Below are 21,410 nucleotides of genomic sequence, written 5' to 3'. Positions count from 1 at the left end.
AAAAGTTAAGCCAAAGTATATATAGAGTCACAGAAGACTCAGAACTCAGTTTTCTGCCACGTGCTTCTCCATCAGCCCCACCACTTGTCCATTGTATTCCACTGCTTTTTAGAGCAAGTAATCCAGTTTTGCTTAACCTAACTACCAGCTGTCCCTGTTCTGGCATTCCCAATGGCAGTTCTTCAGCAGATGAATAAGTAGTTGTGTAGCCCATCAGGTATCTCTGCAGAGGAGCCACTGACCTGTCGACTCAAGTAGAAAGAATCTCTTTGGGGATCTAGACGCCTAAGCCCTCACATCCTGGTTCTGACCTGTTCAGAGAAGGCACCACTGGGTATGCTTGACACACAAATAACATGCACCTATCTGCTGTTGCTTGAACAACACGTGGAGTACACATTGCACCCTATTGTCATGAAGTTTGCCTGTGCTGGGCTGTGATCAGTTGCACCATGCAGCCACCTTGATATCCAGGCCACCAAGAGGATGAGTGTGTGACAGCAATCAACTGGACAGCCTGGCTCTCAGGAACAATAAAACGTCATGGTGCTAGCTCTAAGGATTTTGATCTCATGTTATGTATTAGCCATGATGGCCTGAGTGAATTCAAGAGGTATGTTTCCCACTGGCAGTAAAGGGGAGGGAGCAATCACGGATGGGCTGGTATAGTACAGCTACAGCCGCTGCTGCTCCAGGCTATATCCAGTTTCCAGCCATTCACACCTGAGGGGGGTTGCCCTCCAGCTGGCAAATACATCGTCACTGCTAAACGTGGTATAACACTGCAGACTACTTTGCTGTTCTTACTTCAGGAACATTCAAAGGGGATAAAATGATGCCTTACTGAGCACACCAAAGCTGTAGAAGAAATAATAGGACATGAATAGAAAAATGGCATGCAATGGCAAAAGCTACCTCAGGACATGTGCAGTTCCACCCAGAAACCTAGAGGTGCAGGGACAGAGGAAAGCATTGTGTCATTGTTTCCATCTTACCACTCACAAGAGTATTAGTAAGATGCTCCCAAGCTTCACCAAGCTCTCACTTCAGCCAGATATTCAAAAGCAACAGCCAGTCACTATGTGCTCCCTTGGAGCCAGGTTAGAACTACAAAGCTGTAAATGATCTCAGCACAGGAGAGCTGAATTTCTTCAAAAAACTGTGCAAGTGGGGCAGTCACACATGCAAATCCAACACACACTCTGCTTTTGTAGCTGAGGCAAGAGCCTATGCAGTCTCTTAACATTCCATATTAGACTATAAACCTTATTAGACAAACAGAGTATGTTACTTATAAAGCTGTAGGTAATACGGAATAAAAAGTCATTCTCCTTAATAAATTATTTCTATGCTTTTAAAGGTTTGGGTCCTCAACAGTATGTATTTTTGTTTGCTAATATTAAATTAATCCCTTTTGGATGAGATAGATTCTCTTGCATGGCCCTCCTTGCAAGTCTTAAGGCCAACATAGCATTAAATAAACTGAAACAATTTGAACTTTGTAGACATTTTCTGCTGTGAAACAACTATTATAGAAATGGCATTTAAGAGTGTATCTTTTTTTTGCCTTCAAGAGTTTCAGAGTAGTCCTCCTTTTTCAGTTTCAAGATGACCAAACAGTTCCAGTAATTTCTAATCTCCCTGCCAGTTTATTATTAGTGCAACTGGCTACAAACCAGCTGACTGATGTCAGTCTCATAATAAAGAATGACAAAGCTAGACAAGGGTCCCATGAGAGACTGAAGGAGGAGGATCAAACACAATTGTAAATCTGTGCAAGAGACTACAAGGTCTCTGGCAAAAGCTTTCCTGCCTTTTATAGCACTACTTATTCAACATATTTTCTTTCTTTTCCTTTCCCAGGTGTGCGCAAGTTGCATTGTTCTCTGTTTTGTTGTTTGGTTGGTTGGGTTTTTTTGATATGTCATGTAATTGAGTACATGAATATTCTTATTTAATGTGAGACCAGAACTCTTTATTTAATACAACTCATTAATATATCCCACAAGGTAGAGCATCCCTAATTATTTGTTGTGCTCCCAACTGCAATCTTAGGTTTGCGTCTTGCAGTTATATAAATGAATTGTAGTTGTGAAAAAAAGCCATGTTTTTCAAGGCTGCAATGGCAATTTTTCCAGCTATTGTGTGCACAGGAATGTGGCTGCACACAACCAGAGATCTCCAGACATCAGTAAAGCTTATGGATCCTGTCAGCTGCAGAACCAGAAACTAAGCATTAGTGTAAAAGCCACCCACGTCCTTCCTTCATCTTTCAGTAGCTCTGTTCTCAGCTTAGCCGTGTCTGATTTTGCAACTAAATTTTTAAGAGTGATGTAGAAACGTCACTGCAAAAAAGCAGACAATTGCAAGAAATCTGGATTATTTGGGACAGGATTAAAACAGATTATAATCTGGTTCTCCTGGACTTCGCACTAGGTTAAAAAATGTACCAGATTTAGGTTGCTCTTCATTACTGTGTCTAATTTTTACTGCCCTGCCATTCAGGGTAGGTTCTTGGAGGGAGACTTATATCCCCAGGAGTAAGATTTGTGGAAACCATCATTGCTAAAAAATGAATTGTGATCTAGCCAGCAAGAATGCTGTAGAGAAGGAAGTGCTGTAGGAAGTGCTGTAGGCAGTTATACACCTCAGTCTGAGCTGCAGGGACATGGCATGTCACTCTTCTCATTATAGCTAAGAAAAGCTGCTGCATTTTCCATATTTACATCTAAAGTCCATTCAAGCTGTACTTATCTGAGCTGTCCCTGGGATCCAGTACAAGATACTCTGCAAATCAGTACATCTCCACAAAAGACATCTGGACTTCTGCACTCAGAAAAGTGTTTTGAAGAAAATGTGTGAGTCTCAACAACTGTTTTCATCTCATTTTCCATTGCCTGAACTGTATCTTTACTGTCATCTGTGCTACTCTGCTGGTGATAAAAAGTTTCCAACCTTCAGGCGATATGAATATGTAAAGCATTCCAGCAGATTCAAATACCATCTTGCCTCAGTGCAAATCTACAAAGGTGGTTTTCCAGCATACATTAGGCAACACCTAACCTTTGAAAAATTCACTCTATTTCAGCAGACAAGTAATGTGGTCTGGGAAAAATTCAAACATGATTCCTTCAAGCCAGACTATCAATTCAATTAAATTGGCTTTAGGATTTAATTTCTTATTTGCAGATTTCCACATGCTATGAAACAGTCGCATTTGCAGAGGGCAAAAGGTTTACTAGGAAGGCACACAGAGCCTTGTGATGTCTTTTGTTCAGGGAAACCACCAGTACATTAAAAGGAAAGTAAAAAAAAAAAAACCAACACACAAACAACAAAGAAATGAGGCTTTTGCTTTTCTTTTTTCATATTTGTGATGGCATCTGATGATTAGAGAAGGCCCCAGGTTTTTGACTGCAGTCTGTTTTCTTACTTTTTGCAATTTCAACAGATTTGGATATGATCATTTCAGTACAAGCTCTATGCCGCTAATTCTTCATTATTACCCTTTCCTCTAGTTCATTTACAAGCTGCAGTGAACGTCTCTATAGAGAGGTCAAGATTTCCCAAAGGCTGAAATGCCTCTCTTTAGCAGTAAGACCCAGAGTAGGAAAAAGAGGGAAACTGAGAGAAATCTCCATGGAGGATTACTCCAGGGCTTGTGGAGTAGGCAAGTTATCTGGCTCCCTGGCATCAGTGAATCCCTTCGTGACCGTATGGGTAAGGCTGGTACTTGTCATGCTCTCCACTTTACCTTCCTCCTCATCTCTCCCCGTGGTTTCCCATGCCTCTAGGAGCTTGTCAAACACACAGTGCAGGGAGGATCCACAGGAAAGGTCATGTAGCATTAAGACATAATATCACTGCAGTAGGTACTGAAAGAAAGCGAAAACGTGTAGATTAATGCTCCCTTCCACCTTCCTGTTCTCCTTCCTTAACTTAGAGTCCAGCTCCCCAGAACTAAATGTTAATCCAACTGAAAATTGTTGTAACCAACTGGAAGGGCACAGAAATGTAGAAGGTAAGTGCCCATCTTTATACATGGTCATCAGGTCAGATATTAATTAGACTCTGCCATCTGTAAGAGGATACTGATGATTACAAGGAATTGGGACATTTGTTTTACATCTGTAACGACAGAAGCTCCAGCAGCACAGTGGTCGCCTAACTCTGAATTGGGGCAGTGGTTCAATACTGACTCAGAGGGAAGTGTGCCAGCAGCACCACTGAATGTGCATTACATATAATACAGCAGGAAATTTGGACAGCAGCTTGTTATAACACTGTTTTGGAAATGTGTGAGTCACTGTGTTTCTGGAATCTGAACCTTTCTCAGCATGTTTTTGTGCTAGATACCCTGTCATGTCGTTTGAGAAAGCCTGAAGGACCGATGCTGAGTTAGTTTGTCCAGGATCTTCATATCGGAATACCCTAATCCATCTCTGTCATCTTTCTTCCTGTTTCCAAAAAACCAGAATGCAATCCACTATTTTCTTCCATTGTGAAATATTATTTAAAACACTTTTGTAATTGACACTGATCTCCTTTATTAGAGCAACCCACTGAGCCTTTCACCTCAGCTGTTGTACTCACTGACTTCTCTGATGCTTTCAGATGAGGCTCCCCCACTTCTTACTCCTTCACACCACCGTGCCTACAGTACTCCTTCAACCATCCTATTTCAAAATGTTTCTTGCAAGACTAAACACTGACAACACTGATAAAATCACATGCGCTCTGCAGTAACTAAACATACCAGCGGAGGCCTCTGCATTTTGTTTGTTTGCTTCCTTTCTCCTCTTCCAGCGCTGACAGTTGTCTCCAGAGCTGCACCCCTGCCTCTGGAGGCTTGGGATCCAGGTACCACTCTGAACTGCACTGATGGCAGAAGCCCCTCCCTCTAACAAATGTCATAAACAACACCTTGGCTTTTTTTCTACTTCTTACACTAAAATCTAGTGCTGAACTGAATTACAATTCAAATGGTTTTATTTAACCTGATAAATACAGGTATGCACATGTGCATGCTCACACACTCCTTCATGAGACATTTAAATAGAGGTGTATTCTGAATTACCGAAGTGCAAGAAAAGTCAACAACGTGGTTGTGCTACGAGGAGGCTGCAGAGGAAAGGGAAGCTTCCCACCTTGCAAACAATAACATGTTTTGGATTGAGCATTGAGCAAACAAGTCTCAGCAAAGATGAGTAAGATTAAAAAAATGCACTTAAGAAGGGTGAGGGCTGAAGACTGATGGCTCTGTGGCAGTGTCCATCCTAAGCCTGATTCACAAAGTCTTCTATGCCTAGCAGGCTTTTTAGATATCAGCACTTAGGCGTATTCACGATGTCTGTGACACAACCCTGCAGGCATCTGCAGTCATCCCTGGAGTCACAAGAGGGCTCAGAGCCTACGTCATGCCTGAGAGCAAGGGAGATGCAAAAAACTGGGGTTCTCCAGTCTTTGTCACCTGCTGATCCTGGTCAAGCAGGAATAGCCAAAGCACACCTAAGTGTCCCTTGAAACACAGCCAGGAAGCAGATAGGTTATGTCCTGCCCACGTCTGGCAGTAAAAGCACTCAGCTGGGAGATGGGAGATTTGGGAAGCTGAGTTCACCCTTCTTTTTCTGTGACACATGTGGAGCAGACTGACAGGAAAAGCTACAGTCTCTCAGAGATCTTCCTTATTACCAGCCTTACAGAATGATTTCTCTCGGTTGTCTATAAATGTCATAAAGTGGGTTCTTTACCATATAGAGGTGATGTCTGATATTTAAACAGGTCTGGGTTTTTTTTTCATTTTAAAAAACTAGTTAATTTTTTTTAAACAAATATAGTAAAAATTACTTGATAGAAAGCAAATCATACCACGGACATATTTAGCAGATGTAATATTAAAATTGCATTGCATCATACACTTGTCACTTTTTAACAGGATCTAACATGTTTTATAGACCTGCCTTTATCTGCCTCTATTATGTCCTCTCTCTCCTCTGCTTATAGCTTCCCTCTTAGCTTTTATTCTGGAAGCAGAAAAACATAGTGGTGAAACACCACTCAGAATTTATGTCATCTATATTGATTCATGGTTACAAAATTTTTTTAAGACTGCAGGTAACTGGGCAATAAAAACCATGTTCAGTCTTGGGTACCTCTGGCTGCTCTAATGTAAGTTAGTTTATCACACGCTTCATGGGCTCTTAAGCAAAACAAAGATCAGGTTCATGATAAATGACTGCTGTACATACCCTCTGCCAACTGCTGAGTCCAGGGTGGAATACTCCCCATTTGGCTATTTTTAGCAACTGCATGGCCTTTTTATGCCTCTTAATTGCTTTAGTCATGCAAAGTACGTAGGCATTGAGCAGATTTTGCCCTATTGATTTGTGCAAGGATCTATGATAAGGCTGCTCTGCTCTTGTATTTGTTTCCAGAAAATCAATGCTGCACAATAGAGCTGTCACACTGGCTTTTTATACTTGCATGGATCTGCATCATTTCTGTGTGTTCTGTAAGATGCTGTTTATAGGAGGAACCATCCAATTGCTGATGTCCATGCACTGGTAATTTAATGGATCTTACCTGAAATAATTTGGGTTTGCATATGAAAGTTAGCAGCCCTGTTCATCCTAAGTATGGCTGAGCAAAACCTTCTATCTAAGCCTGATAATAGATTATTTGTGAATTTAATAATAATAATAGCATTAGAGAAAGGAACAAACTAAATCTGTGCCCTGAATCTATACCCATGACATTAGTATCTGAGTCCCTTGTCATTTCTGTGACACTTACCTTCACAGTATCTACCTTCAGTATAGCAGCGCTATCTTCCCCACCTGGCAGAAGGGAACACACAGGGCATAAGGCGTACGTTAGCTCATGGCTTGCATTCCCATTCAAGCCCAAGCTCCCTGAAAGCCCACACCACCTGTTTGTCAACTCACACTGACACAAGCCCACCTGTGGACCAGGAAGGGAAGCCTAACAACACTGCAATGCCCTTTTGTGCCTGAAAACAAACCTCTCCCTCCCAGACACCACCACTTAACCCTATGGCATCGCACATTCAAGTCCTCACTCCTCCAACATGGCTAGAAAATGTATGGACTTAGCTGGAGGGACATAAGCAATTCAACCAGGGCTCCCTGGAAATCTGAGGGAGTGTTCATACCTTAGCAACGACACTCTTCCTCACTTCTTGCTAATATAAAGCACAGCGAAGATCAGCATTATGTTATCCCCTGGTCTTGTATTGGGAGGGTGATAATTTGGGGGCATCATCCCAAGTTTTCTTTTTTTCACAGCATCTGTAGGTATGAATTTCTTCATGTTTTGTGTTCCCTTCTGAACACTTTCAAAGGCTGAAAAGTTAAAATAACAGAGTGGTTTTAGTGCACTGCACCACACATTGTTTCTATCATGTGAGAATTGCTTAACTGCGGTACACTTCAGCAGCACAATTTATTACAAACCTTGGAAGTCATTTCAGGAGCCCAAGGACCTCATGGACCTTGGACCAAGTTTCAGCAAACTGCTCAGAGGTGCAGTCACTAGGCAGATGTCTGGAAATGTGTTCTTGCACATTTATCTGCTAATGCAAACGTCCCAATGCAAGCATTAACACTCCAGAGCATTATGTGGATTTTAAACAATCCCTGGAAGAGTCGGGTCTCATAAAAGTTATTCTGACAGATGTAATCCTTCTCCGCTCCTTTGCCAAGCGCTTGCTCTGACTACAGGAGCCAGAGCACATCAAGTAAGACTCCTGCCTGCTTCCACTGCTTCTGGTGCTCCAGACACTACAACATCCCTGCCCAGCACTGACTTCACTCGTATTTTTATTGTTATTATTCTAGTTGGGAAAGAAGCAGCAATGTGGAAGGGAAAGATAAAACAGGAGATAAGAGGAAATTTTTATGCTTTCATCTGCACAGATGACTCATATGGGACAGGTTTCTTCCTTGTTTCTCTCAGGATTAATGCCTGAAAAACAGCAGCAAAATTAAGGCTCTTTTTGCTCCTGTGGAAAATAATACTTTCTTCCTTTCACCCTGCTCTGTGAGGTCTTTGAGGCAATGGCTGTGAGTGTGTACAGCACATAGCACAGTTGGCTCCAATCCTACTGGGGCCTCTCGGTATTAGTGTAATAAAAGTAAATACCAAGTGGTCAGGGCTTAATTATAATCTGGACTTTCTGTGCTCTGGCAATAGATTACAGGAGCCATTGACTTGGACCTTAAGGCACTGAATCTACTGTTGGCAACAGGGTGAATCCATGTAAAGGGACAAGACAGCAAAGTGAAATCCCATGTTTCCTGCTCAGCGTGTAGGATGCAAACTAAGAGGAAGTGATTTCAGTAACTGAACACTCTATACTGGAGCAGCTCCAACTGTGGCTTTTTATGTTCAACTCTGATGACTATTTCAAGGAGTCAAATACTATTTTATGGAAGATGGAGAGGCAAAAGCTTTCATTAGATAATGATTGTATTAAGACCCAAATCCTCACATAATTCTTTGAAGAGGAATTCTAAATAATTAATGTTGTAATTATCTGTTGATTTATCCTCCTCCACCCTTAATTTTGTTTTGAGCAGGACCTGACCCTCATCATGGTCTGAAGAGTAATTCAGAGATGCAAGAAATAAATGTGCTCCACAGTCAATACTGAAGTGGGTTTCTTTTTGCCTTACTTGATTCTCCCAGCTTGAGGGTTTTGGTGACATTTTGCCTATTGTTATTTCATTTTCAAAGGCCCCTCATAATTTATTTTTGTAGTTGCAATTATTTATGCGCTAGGCTATTGTAACTGCATTATATCAGTGCAAGGAGATGTGTCCAAGGTTGAATTTTATCCAATATATTTATAATGTCTTAAGAAAACAACAACGATAAAGAGCTATGAACTTGGGAATAAATTCCTTTGGATCTGTGGCACTGGAAAAAAAAAAAATCACGAATTTGTGGAGCTCAAACAAAAGCAACATTGACAACTGTAACAGCATAATACTGTTACTAACAATGCTGCAAAAGGCCGGCTACAGACATATTTCCATAGCCATTCTGGTTATATTAGCTTGGCCTCAGCTTTGGAGTGTAGTTTTGGATGAATATGACTTATGAGTATTACACTAACGTCTGGAGGCCCAACTCACAGTGTTAGGAAATGTACGTGGTAAGGACCATTGCCGTGCTCCCGTCTGCTCCCATGCCATACTTCTAGAGGTACTTCTACTGGTAGCCAAGCCACCCTGAAGTGGTACAGGACTGGGAGCTCCTGCCTCGCAATGGTTTCGGTGTAGATTGCTGCCTGTTTAAAATACAGTGTCAGGGGTGGGAGTCTAGCTGCCAAGGAGGGACAAGCAGCAGGAGCAGACACCTTAGCTGCTGCACTCTGGATGCACAGCTTTGATCAGCCAGTGAAGCACGTGGAGATTACCTGGAAGAGGTGCAGTGACACACATTTTCCTTCAAGCTTATCTTCTTCTACCTGTTGAAGTGGATATCCAAATGCATACGGAACCAGGCACAGGAGGCTGAGTTACTGCTTTAGGTCTGTCATGGGTCAAAACTGGGTGCTTTTGCTATATCATTGGCAACTGGTTTACCCTGTTGAAGTTCATCTCATGAGATTCGTCCTGCTGCCAGAGTTACCTCTGTTTTGCTAGCTGGTTTGACTGGAAAGCATGACAAAGAAGGGAAAAAGAGAGGGGAAATCAGAAGCCAGAGGGCACAAATCTCTGTAGCCCCTAAATCACTCCAACTTGCAATAATCATAAGACTTTTTTATTAAGAAAAGTGCCACGAACATTTTGTGAGGGCCCTTGAGACATTCTTTCTTTCAGAATCTATTATTGCTTCAGAGCAATATCTGTAATTGAAACAAATAATAAAATCCAATAAAGAGCAAACAGGGACAGTTTATTAGCCTTAAGGCCCACTGGTAGAGCATAGCTGATGGCCACACAGCTGCATTTTCTTCCTGTCAGAATAGAATGGCTGCATGCAAAATTGCCATGGGGAATGCTCCCTGGCCTGCGCTAGTTAGTTCTGAACACCACCATTTGTGAGCCAACATGTAAGTAGTACGGGCAATCATGTGCCAGTACCTGTTCTGTGTGTGCTGGCCCCACTTAATTAACTTGTGTAGATGTAGCCTGAAGTGTTTTTTTCTAGAATATACTATATGATCTTCTGAGGCTGTATGATACATGCTATTAAATATATACAAACAAAGCTATGCACTTGGGTTTTAATGCATTTTCATTCATTACATGGACATGACTATTAAATTTATGTTATTATACCGTCTGGTGATGTCTGCTTGATTCTTTATTTCTGTGGCTAATGTAGAAATAACCTGTCTTTTCTACTAGAACAGGCCTCATCGCTCTGGCGGAAATGCTCTTGTAACTTTGACGTAAAACTGGGGGAGCAGAACCCTTCCATGGATCTGAACTTGCCATAGGTGACGATCTCAAGTCAATCTGACAGCAGGAGCTTTTTAGTGAATAGACAACACAGTTCAATAGCAATGTGGGGGTGAAGTACCCAAACAAGTCTCAACTGTATTTAAAGGGAAAATAATTGAAGGAGAGAAGACAGGAAACTCCTCATGCTTTGTTTATTAGAAATATAAGTGTTCTTTATTGCTCACTGCTCCCTTATTAAAAACCAAACAAACATGAGACATAGGAGCAAAAGACAGAAAACAACTGAAAGGCCAGACCAAACAAAAGAAGGGGTATGAGGCTAGGATAATTTGGTGGAATCTAAATTCTGCTTCCTGAAACGTTCTGTGCAAGGGATGTCAACTGACTTCAGAGGTCCAGGTCTCAACACTACCTGCAGGAGCACGTGTCATTTCGCAAGGGGCAAATCCTATGCCCTGAACAAATGATGTAAGAGAAATTCAGGAGGGCTATCCTGGCAGACTTTCATCCTTGGTCCTATTCTGTAGGTCTCACTGCATGAGAGGGATTTTGGCAGATGAATTCTAAATAACTGGAGTCTGAATCTGACAAAACATTGCAAACAAGTCTGAACTATTTCACTTCTGCTAACTATTACTAATGTATTTTGTGGTGTTACACTATGGCCATTGACTGGCTTTGAACATACGAAGAGCTGATTCAGGTCAAGTCCATCCAGCCCAATACCGTGCAACAGTGCCCAGCAGCAGATGTTTAGACGCGTTTAACAAACAGCCCCTGTGGAACGACTCTTCCCCGGCAGATCTTTTTAACTGTGAGAAATCAGCAGTTCCGATATTTCTTGAACTACAAGGATCCACTGTTTAACAGTGACCCTATCCCCTATGAATTTACCTAGTGCCTTTTGGCTCCTTTGTAATTTTGTGCCCCACAGCAACCTGAGCCAATAAATTCCACAGTATTCTCATGTAAAGAAGTCCTGTTGTCTGATATCTTATGTAGGTTCTCCCTAGTTCTTATCTGATACTAAGTAGTGAATGCTTGTTACACATTTAACCTTCTCCACACCTTTCATGGTTTTATAGATCTGTACTTTATACGTCAAGTCTTTTCCTCTCCCATCATTCCCTTTCCGTGTTGAAAAAATCCTCTTCCACTTCTGTTTCTCTTACATTGAAGCTGTTGTATGCAAGTTCTAAAAATCTTGTTTGCCTTGCTTTGAGCTTTCTCTGCTTCTACTTAGCCATTTTGATGTGGGATTGCCACAGGAATGTGTCATAATGATATTTGACAGATTGCTCTCGATGTCTTTCCTAACAGCATTCCCAGTGCTCTGGTGATCTCTCCTCTGAGCACCCAGAGGATGGCTTCCCAGAACCATCCACCCTGACCCTCTCATCCCTTTCCTGAGTAGTAACAGCTCATTCAGAGCTATTGACTCCCACCCCAGATCAACCGACAGAGAAACAAGCCTGGGAAAGTCCCATCATTTACTACAGCTGCTGATGTATATGAATGTTAATTGCAGTTAAGAGTCCTGCTCTGTCAGCACTAATTAATTGTCATACAAGTACCACTTCAGACTGATGATAAAATTCCTGAGAGTTTAATCTTAGTACACACAAAACTTTTAAGGAGGATGGGCAAAACACTGAAGATCATGATTTCTAGAAGAATCAGAAGAAAACAAAGAAATTAACAGGGCTTTATCTTGGTCTTGGTGTTCTCTGCTGCTCACTGCTCTCAATTAAACAAAACAAAACAAAAAAGATACAATTTAAAAAAAAAAAAAGAAAATGACCAAATAACCATACCAAACAAGAGAATAAGTGAGAGGGGAAGATATTTAGGAGAGTCTGCGTTCTAGAGAGTAATATTAGACTACTTTAAAATATAAATTTAATGAAGGGATAAAATACAGCTTAGGAGCTTTGTCTGTTGCCTTTGTTTTACTTCGGTCTGGGTTCAAAAATGTTCTTTAGCATAGACCCTGCAAAGCATACGAGTGGATCTTTCTTGGCATCGCTGGCTCAACATGGTGGTTAAGAAAGGTGGACATCTGAGCACCTTGCTGCAAGGGAGGGATACCAAGCAAAGCCTAGACAGGGAAAATGCCACAAAGTCAGAAGATACTACAAAACTCTCATGCTACCAGGAGAAAATGAAATTTAGAAGCTCTGATATTTGTGCTGTATACTTAAAAACCCTCAAACCTCCAACTGATGCTGAACATGATTTCTATTTCTGTTTATAATTGAACATCCTCCAACTCCTCAAGAACATACTGCTCCAGATGTCTGATCAAGCACCATCAGTTTGCCCTTTCTGCTGCCCTGGGCATTGCTGCTGCCAGATACTATGTTAAAGGTGCTTAAGCATGCAGGGGGTTTTATTCCTCTCTTCAGTTTTACACCAGAATATCCTTTTTGTGTGAAATAACAACATATCTGAAGATGTAGTACTCATACTAACACAGCCCTGGAGTAATGTAGGGTTTTGCTAACCTGAAGTGTAATTTAGGCTGAAAGTGCTTGGGTTGGCATGCTTCCATGGTTAATACTTGGCTGTCTATGAAGGCCTTCTGAGCGCCTAGAACAGCGCAGCCCTAACCTAATCCCTCAAACCGTGCTCAGCGGGGGGTTTCCAAGCCATTGCAAGCCTAGTGGTGGGAACAGGGTTGCAACAGCGAGGCTCATATTCCTTGTGCAATGGAAAGTTTGGAGAGGAACCGGGTGACTGCTTGCTTTCCTGAATTCTGGCAGAAGATTGCAGAGATCCCTGTTCCCTCAGGCGAGCTACATCTCAGGGGTGAAACAGAGATGTAGAAACTGCAAGACAATAAAGCGTGATTAATTCCTCTCGTTGGTGAATGCTGTGCTGCTGCAGCCCAATTTCCAGGTGTTTTTAAGTGTAATCACTATCTTGCTTACATTCTTCTGGGAAGACATCCATTTAAATTAGCGCAATCTCTTCGGTCTCTAATTTACTTGCAGAGGGGTGTGGATCAGGAGAGCTGTTTGCTGTTTAGCCCAAACAAGATTAACGTGATGCTTTTGGGTTGAAGAAAGCAATTATGTCAATTGTGTGTGGAATGTTTGCATTGCTTGTCTTCTGTTTTTTCTAACCATCTCGCAATTTTGGGCATGTTATCTACTCCTGATTTAAGACCTTGTGAACAATCCCCTGCTTTGTGAGGAGCCGAGCTAGATTGCACACTTTTCTTTCAGCAGCAGTTCTGACAAAGATAAACCCAGTTTTTGTCATTGCCAGGTCCTGCTCCAATTTTTTCCATTACCTTCTGCATTTTAAGACAACACTGGAGTTTCTACCTCCACGAGACAATCCCAGAATACTTGCAAAGGAAAATGCGCTCAGTAAATGACGCTACACTGACAGAAATCAAGGGTCGTTTTAAATCTCCAGACCTGACCATTTTGATCTGTAGCTGGGACACTTCACAGGCGTTGAGAAGAAATCGCGAACTCCTGTATAGGCTGCTGCGTAGAGCTTCTTTATATAAGCTGTGTGGAAGTGCTTTATGTACCTTTTTAGGCAGCATGGTTGAATTGAAGAGACGGCATATTTAGCCAGGGATTTCCACCTCAAGAACTTGTTTCCCTTGTTGATCTGCCAAACCTGTTATTCAGCCTTCAGGATATAATACAAAGTGAAGCTGTTTACAGAATTAGAGGGTGGACTACATGAGAAATCACAGAAAAGTTTATGCCTGATGCTGAGAGTGTGTGAAGCGCCGCTCATCCAACCTGCAATTACCTAGAACAAAACACAGATGTGCTCAGCGGCGTGAGTGATAAGTTTGTGCCCAACAGCACTAACACCACTGGTGAATAGAGTCTGTTTTGCGGTAAATGCTGTTAAAATAAAAATGTGGTTATGCAGAAAACATTTTTTTCGTGTTGGTCACTATTTTCTTTCCAAATAAAAGCTTTTAACAAGGAAAAAGATTGTTTGGGGTTGGGCTGAGACTCAACTGCTCGGCTCTTTTGCAATTTTCCAGCACTCTTCCAGACGCGGAAACAGCTTTTCCCTTGTCAGAAAACAAAAACCACAAGCAGCCCCCGTGTTTGCAGCGGAGGACCCCCCCCCAACCCCAGCTCTGTCGCAGGCAGGCTGGGGTCCCCGGGGCCGGCCGGGGCCGGGCGCCACCGACACCCCTCCCGGGCGTTTGTCACCCCGGCAGCCCCTCGGGCAGGCCACGCTCCCCCGCCACGGCCCCTAATGACTGGGGCCGGGGCGGGGCAGGCCGGTGAAGGCGGAGCACGGGCGACGGCCGCGGCACTCCCTCCGGCGGCAGCCCCACGACCACGGGGGACCGGGGAGCGGGAGACGGGACCCGCGCCGAGGGGCAGGCGGCGAGCGAGGGGCCGCCATCGCCTCAGGCGGGCGGGGTGGGGCGGGGCGGGGGGCGGGCCGCGCCCGCCCCTCCCAGCCCAGGGCGCCCACTGGCACGGCGGGGCCCGCGCGGCGGGGGCGGGGCGGGAGGCAGGCCGCGGCGCGATTGGTCGGCCCCGGCCTGCCGTTGAAGCGCGGCCGCCGGGTGGGGCGTCACGGCGGCGGCAGGTCGGGGCGGGCGGAGGTGCCGCCGCCGCCAGCCCGCCCTGCCCTCCCTCCTTCCCTCCCCCCACAGCCTCCGCCCGCCCGCCTGCCTTAAAGCCCCGGTGGGCGCCGCAGCGGTGGCAGTAGCGCAGTGCGGGAGGCGGTTGCGGCGGTGCCGGGATCGCGGGGGGGGGGGGCGGGCGGGCGCCATTGGCTCGGAGCGCAGCGCAGCGCCTGGCGGCGGCTGAGCCCCTCCCTGCCGCCTCCGCTCCGCGCCCGCCCCTCGGGCCGAGGCTGTCACCGCGCCGCGCGAGGCGCCGCCGCCGCCGCGCCTGACGCCCGGCGCTGCCAGCATGTTTGACAGGACGCGGCTGCCCTTCGTGGCGCTGGACGTGGTCTGCGTGGTGCTGGGTAGGTCGGCGGGTCGGCGTGGTGGGGGGGACGCGGGACGGGACGCACGGGGGACGAGGGGAGCCGTCCCCGGGGCGCCGCGCTCCGCCCCCCTTCCCCGCACGGCACCGGGCTAATCGCATGCTGGCCTCCCCCTCCCCGCGGCGCCAGGCACCTCCCCGGAGCGGGTCTTCCTCCAGCCTGCGCGCCTTCGCTGTGCCTGTCTGTCGCTTCCCCCGCTGCCTGCCGTCCCCTCGCCCCCCCCCCCTCTCTCTCGCCTTGCCTTCGCCGCCGCCCCCGGCGGCTCTCCCGCCCCTCGCCCGGAGGAATCTGGTCGCTGCCGCCCGGGGGCCGCGGGCTGGGAAGGGAAGAGTCCTGGCGGGCGGGAGCCGCTGCCGCTTACCCTCTGGCATCTGGAACTCCCTCTTCTCTGTGATGTCCTTGCTCCTCCTTCCCTCGCCCCTTCTGTCGGCTGTAAACCGGTTGTGGCAAGAGCCTGTGCTGGGAGAGGTGGGTGTCCGCAGCCCGGGCTGCGTGCGTTACCCTCGGTGGCCGGGGGGCTGGCTGCCCTGAAGGGGGCCGGCTGCCCTGAAGGGGGCCGGCGTGGCGGGAGGCTCCCTTCACCTCAGCGCCCGACCGACGGCGGGGGAGAGGTTGGCTTGTAAGGTCCCAGTCGTGCGCGGCCTCGGCGAAACCGATCGATGCTCCGGGCGGAGGCTGGAAGCGAAGCGGGGCGCTTTCCTACGAGGAGGTGCTGCCGGCGGCCCGAGGGACGGGCGCAGGGGCGGGAGCGTGGCGTCGTCGCCCCGGCGCGGCCGTGGCCGCGTGTGGAAGCCCGACAGCCACAGCACGCCTGCCGTGGGTAGCCCAGGTCTTGGCACCCTCCCGCTGCCTCCGTCTTCAGTTTCAGTCCCGAGCTCTGCTGAAACTGCACCGTGTCCTGTCAGTTCGCGTGAACTTTCTCCTCCTGGGTCGCGACGCGACGCGACGCAGAGAGTAACGGTGTTAGTTATCGCCAGCGAAGGGGAGTGAAGAGCTGTGGCTCCTCTGGGTGCGGAGAGGCTGGGAAGCACCTTCCGTGCCTGAAGTTGCGCTTCGTGGTCAGCCTTAGGAAGCGTTAGTCTTGGAGGTTTGCTTCTTAATCAAACGAGAGCAGCGCTTCAGGAATAGATCTAAGCGCTTTCTCGTCATGTTCGGTGGGTGGTGTCCAGTCGAGCAGGTCTGGCTCATAAAGTCCCTCTTGGCTGAAGATGACTCTGACATCAGTATGAACATGACGAGCAACGTTTTGTCTTGCCAGGTGCTTCAAATAGCAACGGTACCTGTAGCTAAATGGCACCAAAGAACAAAGTTATGGTGAACGATGCATTGCTCTGAGTAAATGTCACGTGAGAGGGAGCCTTTGGAGGATGACAATGGATCCATGTAGTCCAGAAGGAGCAATCTTTATTCAGATCAGAAGTTTTAGAAAGCCGTGCTGTGGCAAGGCTTAAATTTCCATGCTGTCTTTATGGCCAGTAAAGAAGTTTTGTCTGTCTTGATAATTGTCATTACAAAATCTTTATAATCAGGCAGAAGTTTGCACTGCACATATACTTTGGTCTGTTTGAAGCATATATGCATATCCTAACTAATCTTGAGTAATCAAGGAAAACAAAATGTATTAAAGTTAAGACTGTAGGAGGCATATGACTTGAGCATTTTCCAGCCAAAAGAATGAGGCTTTCTCCCTGCTCCTGTGCCAAGTTATTACCTGGGGAGTAGATTCTTGACCTTGCCCTGCAGTGTAATACCAATTTAGGCATCTTCCCCTGCCCCCATATAGCATTTGGATCGCAGATACCCTAACCTGATGCCTCAGTGTGCTGGAGGGTTGACTGGCTTTATTTTCCCTTGGGCTTGTTTACTTCTTGCTAGTAGAGGGGAAAAATGTAGGCAGTGCATAACATGAAGTCTCTTGACACCTGCAACTTTAAAAACATTGAGTTACAGTGAAACTCTAGGTGAGACAAAACCAGTTAAGTATAGGAAAGGGAAAGATACTGGATATAGGATCAAATTCTCTCCCTCTTCTCCCTCGCTCCCATGTGATTGAGACAGACCCTTAGAAGAACATAGGGCTTAAGCCTGTGTGTCTAATGGGGGAATCTGTTTTGATTTTTTTTACTGTAAGAAGAATAGTTCCTGTTGATTGTGGACTTTGATTCTAACTCTTAACTTTTTCCCTGCCCTTCCCCACAATGTGCACTTTGATATCCACTCAAATGACCAAGGTAACTGCCCACATAAAGTGACTTGCAGGTATTGATAAGCTGATACCTAGTTATCTATTTCCACTAAAGAGAGCATGAAGCCTCCAAGAGAAAACTTCTTTATCTGTGTCATACTGAAAGTTTAAAACTGTGTAGACCAGCTTCAGTTGAGGACTGAACTCTCAGTCTTGGTGTGGTAGCCCATTCTACCACAAAAAGGGCTACCAGTAGCATACTCGTGATCCCCAAGGTAACTCTTACAGTCCCTTGATACAGAGCTTGCCTTTTTGCTCCTCCCTCTCCTGCCTGCACCTTCCCCATCATAAGTGAAGATGCAGAAGAAAAATTACTTTCATTGTCTCAGCAGTGTTGGACACAAAAAAACCCTTAAGGATATCACTTCAAGTTACGGTGACCTGACTTATCCGTGAGCTCACCACAGTGGAAGCAGATGACTCTGACTCTGTGTGTCTGTGACTTACTCGCCCCTGCTTTAGTCAAACCGTTCTTTGTGCGGGTTCAGCTCTTCTAACACAAGTTTTCCTTCCAAAAGGAGGGAAAAAAGAGCTTTACTGTGATTTTTGGTGATTTAAATGGGTTTATTAAAAGGTCTGACAAGTGCCCAAGGTGGAGCAGAGGTAAGAGGCTAAGAAAGAGATCAAGAAAGAGCAGGTGGCACAGGACGGAGCAACATCTCCCCCTTTATGTGGCATTAAGCTGTTAGAGCAGTTTGGTTGCCTGAAACTTAAGTCTAAGGTTGCTTTTAATTGGCCTTAAGGAAACACCCTACCTCATCCATCTTTCTACCCAGTGAGACAGAGAGAATTCAGGGAAAGCAGACTTTGGTGCCCTGAGAAAATAAATTAAAACACTTCTTCTTATCAGGATAATTATTTCCTTCTAAATTATACTTGTGTTTCAGCATTAAACTAGTTTCACATCCTGTAATCTAAAAAAAGAAAAAGGCTGCAGATTTCTGCAGTATCTGTCCTTAAATAGTGCGATGAGGCTGTATCTGCATTCTGTGAGTGTGTGCTGATCTGCAGTGCTGGGTGTGTGTGTGCTGCATGTCCGTATGCAGCTCTGCAGTGCTGCAGGCAACAGCTCCCTTACCCTGTGCGGCACAGTAGACAGTCGTCAGCTTCTTCTCTTCTGCCGCTGGAAAGCAGAAATGGCCTGGACTGCAGGACATACTTTTGTTACTTGTCCCTCCTTGTTTTTCTGACAGGAGAGACATTTTATATAGCCTGGCACAGATGTGTAAATGGAATTACATTTCTAGATAGCAGTAAAACTGTTTTTCACTGACACTGAGACTTCATTCTTATGGTCTATTACACTTTCAATTTGTCATGCAAAACATAACAGCTTATTAGAATAACTTAATCAGTTAGCTTGTGACTGATGTCTTCATTAGGCACTATACGTACACTCTGTGCTGCTCTTACAGGTCTATTGTTTGACTGCAAATCAGGCTCCTTCATTAAGGCAGCTAAACAGCACTTAAAACAAAGTTGGGAAACCCATGGTAATATTACTGTAATCGGTGGAAGAACTACTGAATCCATTTACCTTTAAACGAAATTCTCGCTAAGACTGAGTTAGATTAAAGTAAGCTCTGCAGAGGTGACTGGAGCAGCAAGGAAAAAATTCTTTGTGATGCTAGACTCTAGAACGACTCGCACCTGGTCTGTGCTTGTTGCAATTCTTGCCTAACTTGAGTGCAGGGATGCAGTACGACAGAACTGTGTTTCTTTAGTCCCTTGCCTGACTATGCAATCACTGACAAGCTATTGTAAGTAATTAGGGAGTGTACTTGTCAATAGGTGATTGCTGGTGTAATGCAATAATATGTACAATCTAAGATGAGAAAAATTGATGTCTCTTAAAGAATTTGGCCCTTCACTGTTCTGATCCACTCTTCTGCAATATGTTGGAAATAGTAAAGAATTACTCAGTTAAATTTTAAAATGCTGTAGAATCTAGTTATGTTCGGTGTATGTGTAGGGATTTTTTTTTCTTTTTTTTTTTTCCTCCTCTCCATGTCCTACCCTGTGCTGGTTCAGGAAGCCAGCTGAAAACTTCCCTGCTGCCCAGCCATTCTCTAGCAGTGGGGCTATCTGCTACTTGGGTGTTGAGGCACCCTGAGCTACAAGCAGTACCCATGCAGAAAAGAAGGTTGATAGGTGGCTGGTGGGGGGGAAGGTGAGACTGGCAGTCTTACTTATCTTTTTTTGTCCTGAAACTAATTCTGAGTAAGGAAAGGAGAATTCTAGTCTTCCAAACAGAAGAACACGTGAACTAAACCCAGAAATACTAAATGCTTGCATCGCTTTAAGCTTACTACTTAAAGACTGCTGGAATGCTGTGTTACAGGGCAATACGCTAAACAGCAGGTGCATGTGTGTAGGACAGGTGAATTTGCTTTTGCAGAATGTGACCTGGGAGAGTGAGATGGCTGGACCACTCTGCACACCCTGTACAATGTTTTTGCTTTAGGTGCCATTCTTCGCTTCTGGGAGTATTTACTCTTGCCTTCACTGAAGGCAGCTATATGATATTGCTGTTCAGTCAAGGAAGGCCTCCTATGTGGGTTAGCACTTCCCCATTGCCCTAGTTCAAATAAAACCTCCTCCGCTATTACTTGTGACTTACTGACAGATGTGTCACCATCCTTATTTTCCACATCATGTGGATGCTAAATCTTTTTTCTAGTGCATGAATACATTGTTAAGCTGTAACAGGCTCATGTGAAAGAGCAGCTTGTCTTCAGATGACACTGTCCATCAGGTAACATGAGATGATACTCATTAAGTTGACTCTCAATTAATTTGAAACATGATTGTCATGTAAAACAGGGAAAATCTTCCCTCTCCTGCTGTGCTTTCTCAAACACATGAGACTGAATACTTTGGTTGTGACATTGTCCCTTGTTAAAGTTCTTGGCAACAGTCACTTTTTATTTTCCCCTACATAAAGAAAGATGCTCTACCCAGAGGCTCTCTCTGTCTTGCTAGGAAGTCTACAGAAAAGCTTCAGGTTAGAACTCAACTAGTTGATGAACACTATTCAAAGTCAGCAATCTGGTTCTTGCTCTGCCAGGTATTGCTGTTAAAGTGTATCTTGTACTCTGGCTAACCCCTGCCTCAAAAAGAGAAGGTCTCGCACTTGCTTTTTACAGCAATGGGTAAATCCCAATTCACCTTCCAGTGCCTTAACAAGAACCAAATCTTGAACTTGGCACTATACTCTTTGCTCTTGGCATAAGAGAGGAAGATGCTTGTCAGCAGTGAGGTAGGTTCCTTACCAGCTGCTTGAGTCCTGGTGGCTTTTTAACCTTAAACAGTGAGAAGGGCTCTTGCAGCATGCTTATGTGAAGGTGGTGACCTTTGCTTAAGGGAATGGGAGGGAAGGGGCTTCTGACATATTTTCTGTAGAAAATGAAGTACCACACTACAGCTGAAGGATAAAATAGCTCATCTGTCATAGTTGAAGAGGTCCTGCCTCACCTTTATAGTTGCTTGGGTGGTTGTTGAGCCAGTGCTGAGCTGATTCAATACACTGACCTGGTTTTAAAGAGTTGGATTGCATGAACTCATACTGACTAAAAGCATCTTGGTTTGAAACCTGCACAGTCACAGCCCTGGTGGGAGGGGAGGTAAAGAGTTGGCTAGTGGTTGCCTGCTACTGCATAGTTTTATGTGTAGAGCATGGTTGCACTGACCAGATGCTGATGACAGGATAAAGCTATGGTAGTCCTCTATCTGTGACTGTGTTG

The 21,410-nt window shown here is 45.1% G+C and overlaps 1 protein-coding gene and 1 long non-coding RNA gene across 5 annotated transcripts in view; one reads left to right on the top strand and one right to left on the bottom strand.

Annotated features, from left to right (window-relative positions):
* Positions 1-3,171: 3,171 nt before the first annotated feature.
* LOC142027074 (uncharacterized) lies at positions 3,172-15,912 on the bottom strand. Of its 2 annotated transcripts, none has more exons than XR_012648996.1 (4): positions 15,784-15,912; positions 7,172-7,361; positions 6,793-6,836; positions 3,172-3,875 (listed from the first exon to the last, which is right to left on the bottom strand). It is a non-coding gene; the product is annotated as an uncharacterized LOC142027074 (long non-coding RNA). The 2 variants fall into 2 exon arrangements; XR_012648995.1 differs by lacking the exon at positions 15,784-15,912 and adding an exon at positions 9,440-9,673.
* Positions 15,038-21,410, top strand: part of PLPP1 (phospholipid phosphatase 1) — a 70,140-nt gene continuing 63,767 nt past the window's right edge. Inside the window, exon 1 of one of the 3 annotated variants that reach the window (XM_075020700.1) lies at positions 15,038-15,401. In XM_075020700.1, coding sequence (XP_074876801.1) covers positions 15,344-15,401 — 58 coding nt within the window. In that variant the 5' untranslated portion in view covers positions 15,038-15,343. Of the gene's footprint in view, positions 15,402-15,506; positions 15,891-21,410 lie in introns of those variants that run through there. The other 2 variants (XM_075020698.1, XM_075020697.1) reach the window with 2 other exon arrangements.

The sequence above is a fragment of the Buteo buteo genome, chromosome Z, assembly GCF_964188355.1.
Source record: "Buteo buteo chromosome Z, bButBut1.hap1.1, whole genome shotgun sequence".
Lineage (NCBI taxonomy): Eukaryota > Metazoa > Chordata > Aves > Accipitriformes > Accipitridae > Buteo > Buteo buteo.
Note: the sequence above shows the minus strand (reverse complement) of the source record. Positions and strands in the feature narration are given on the sequence as shown.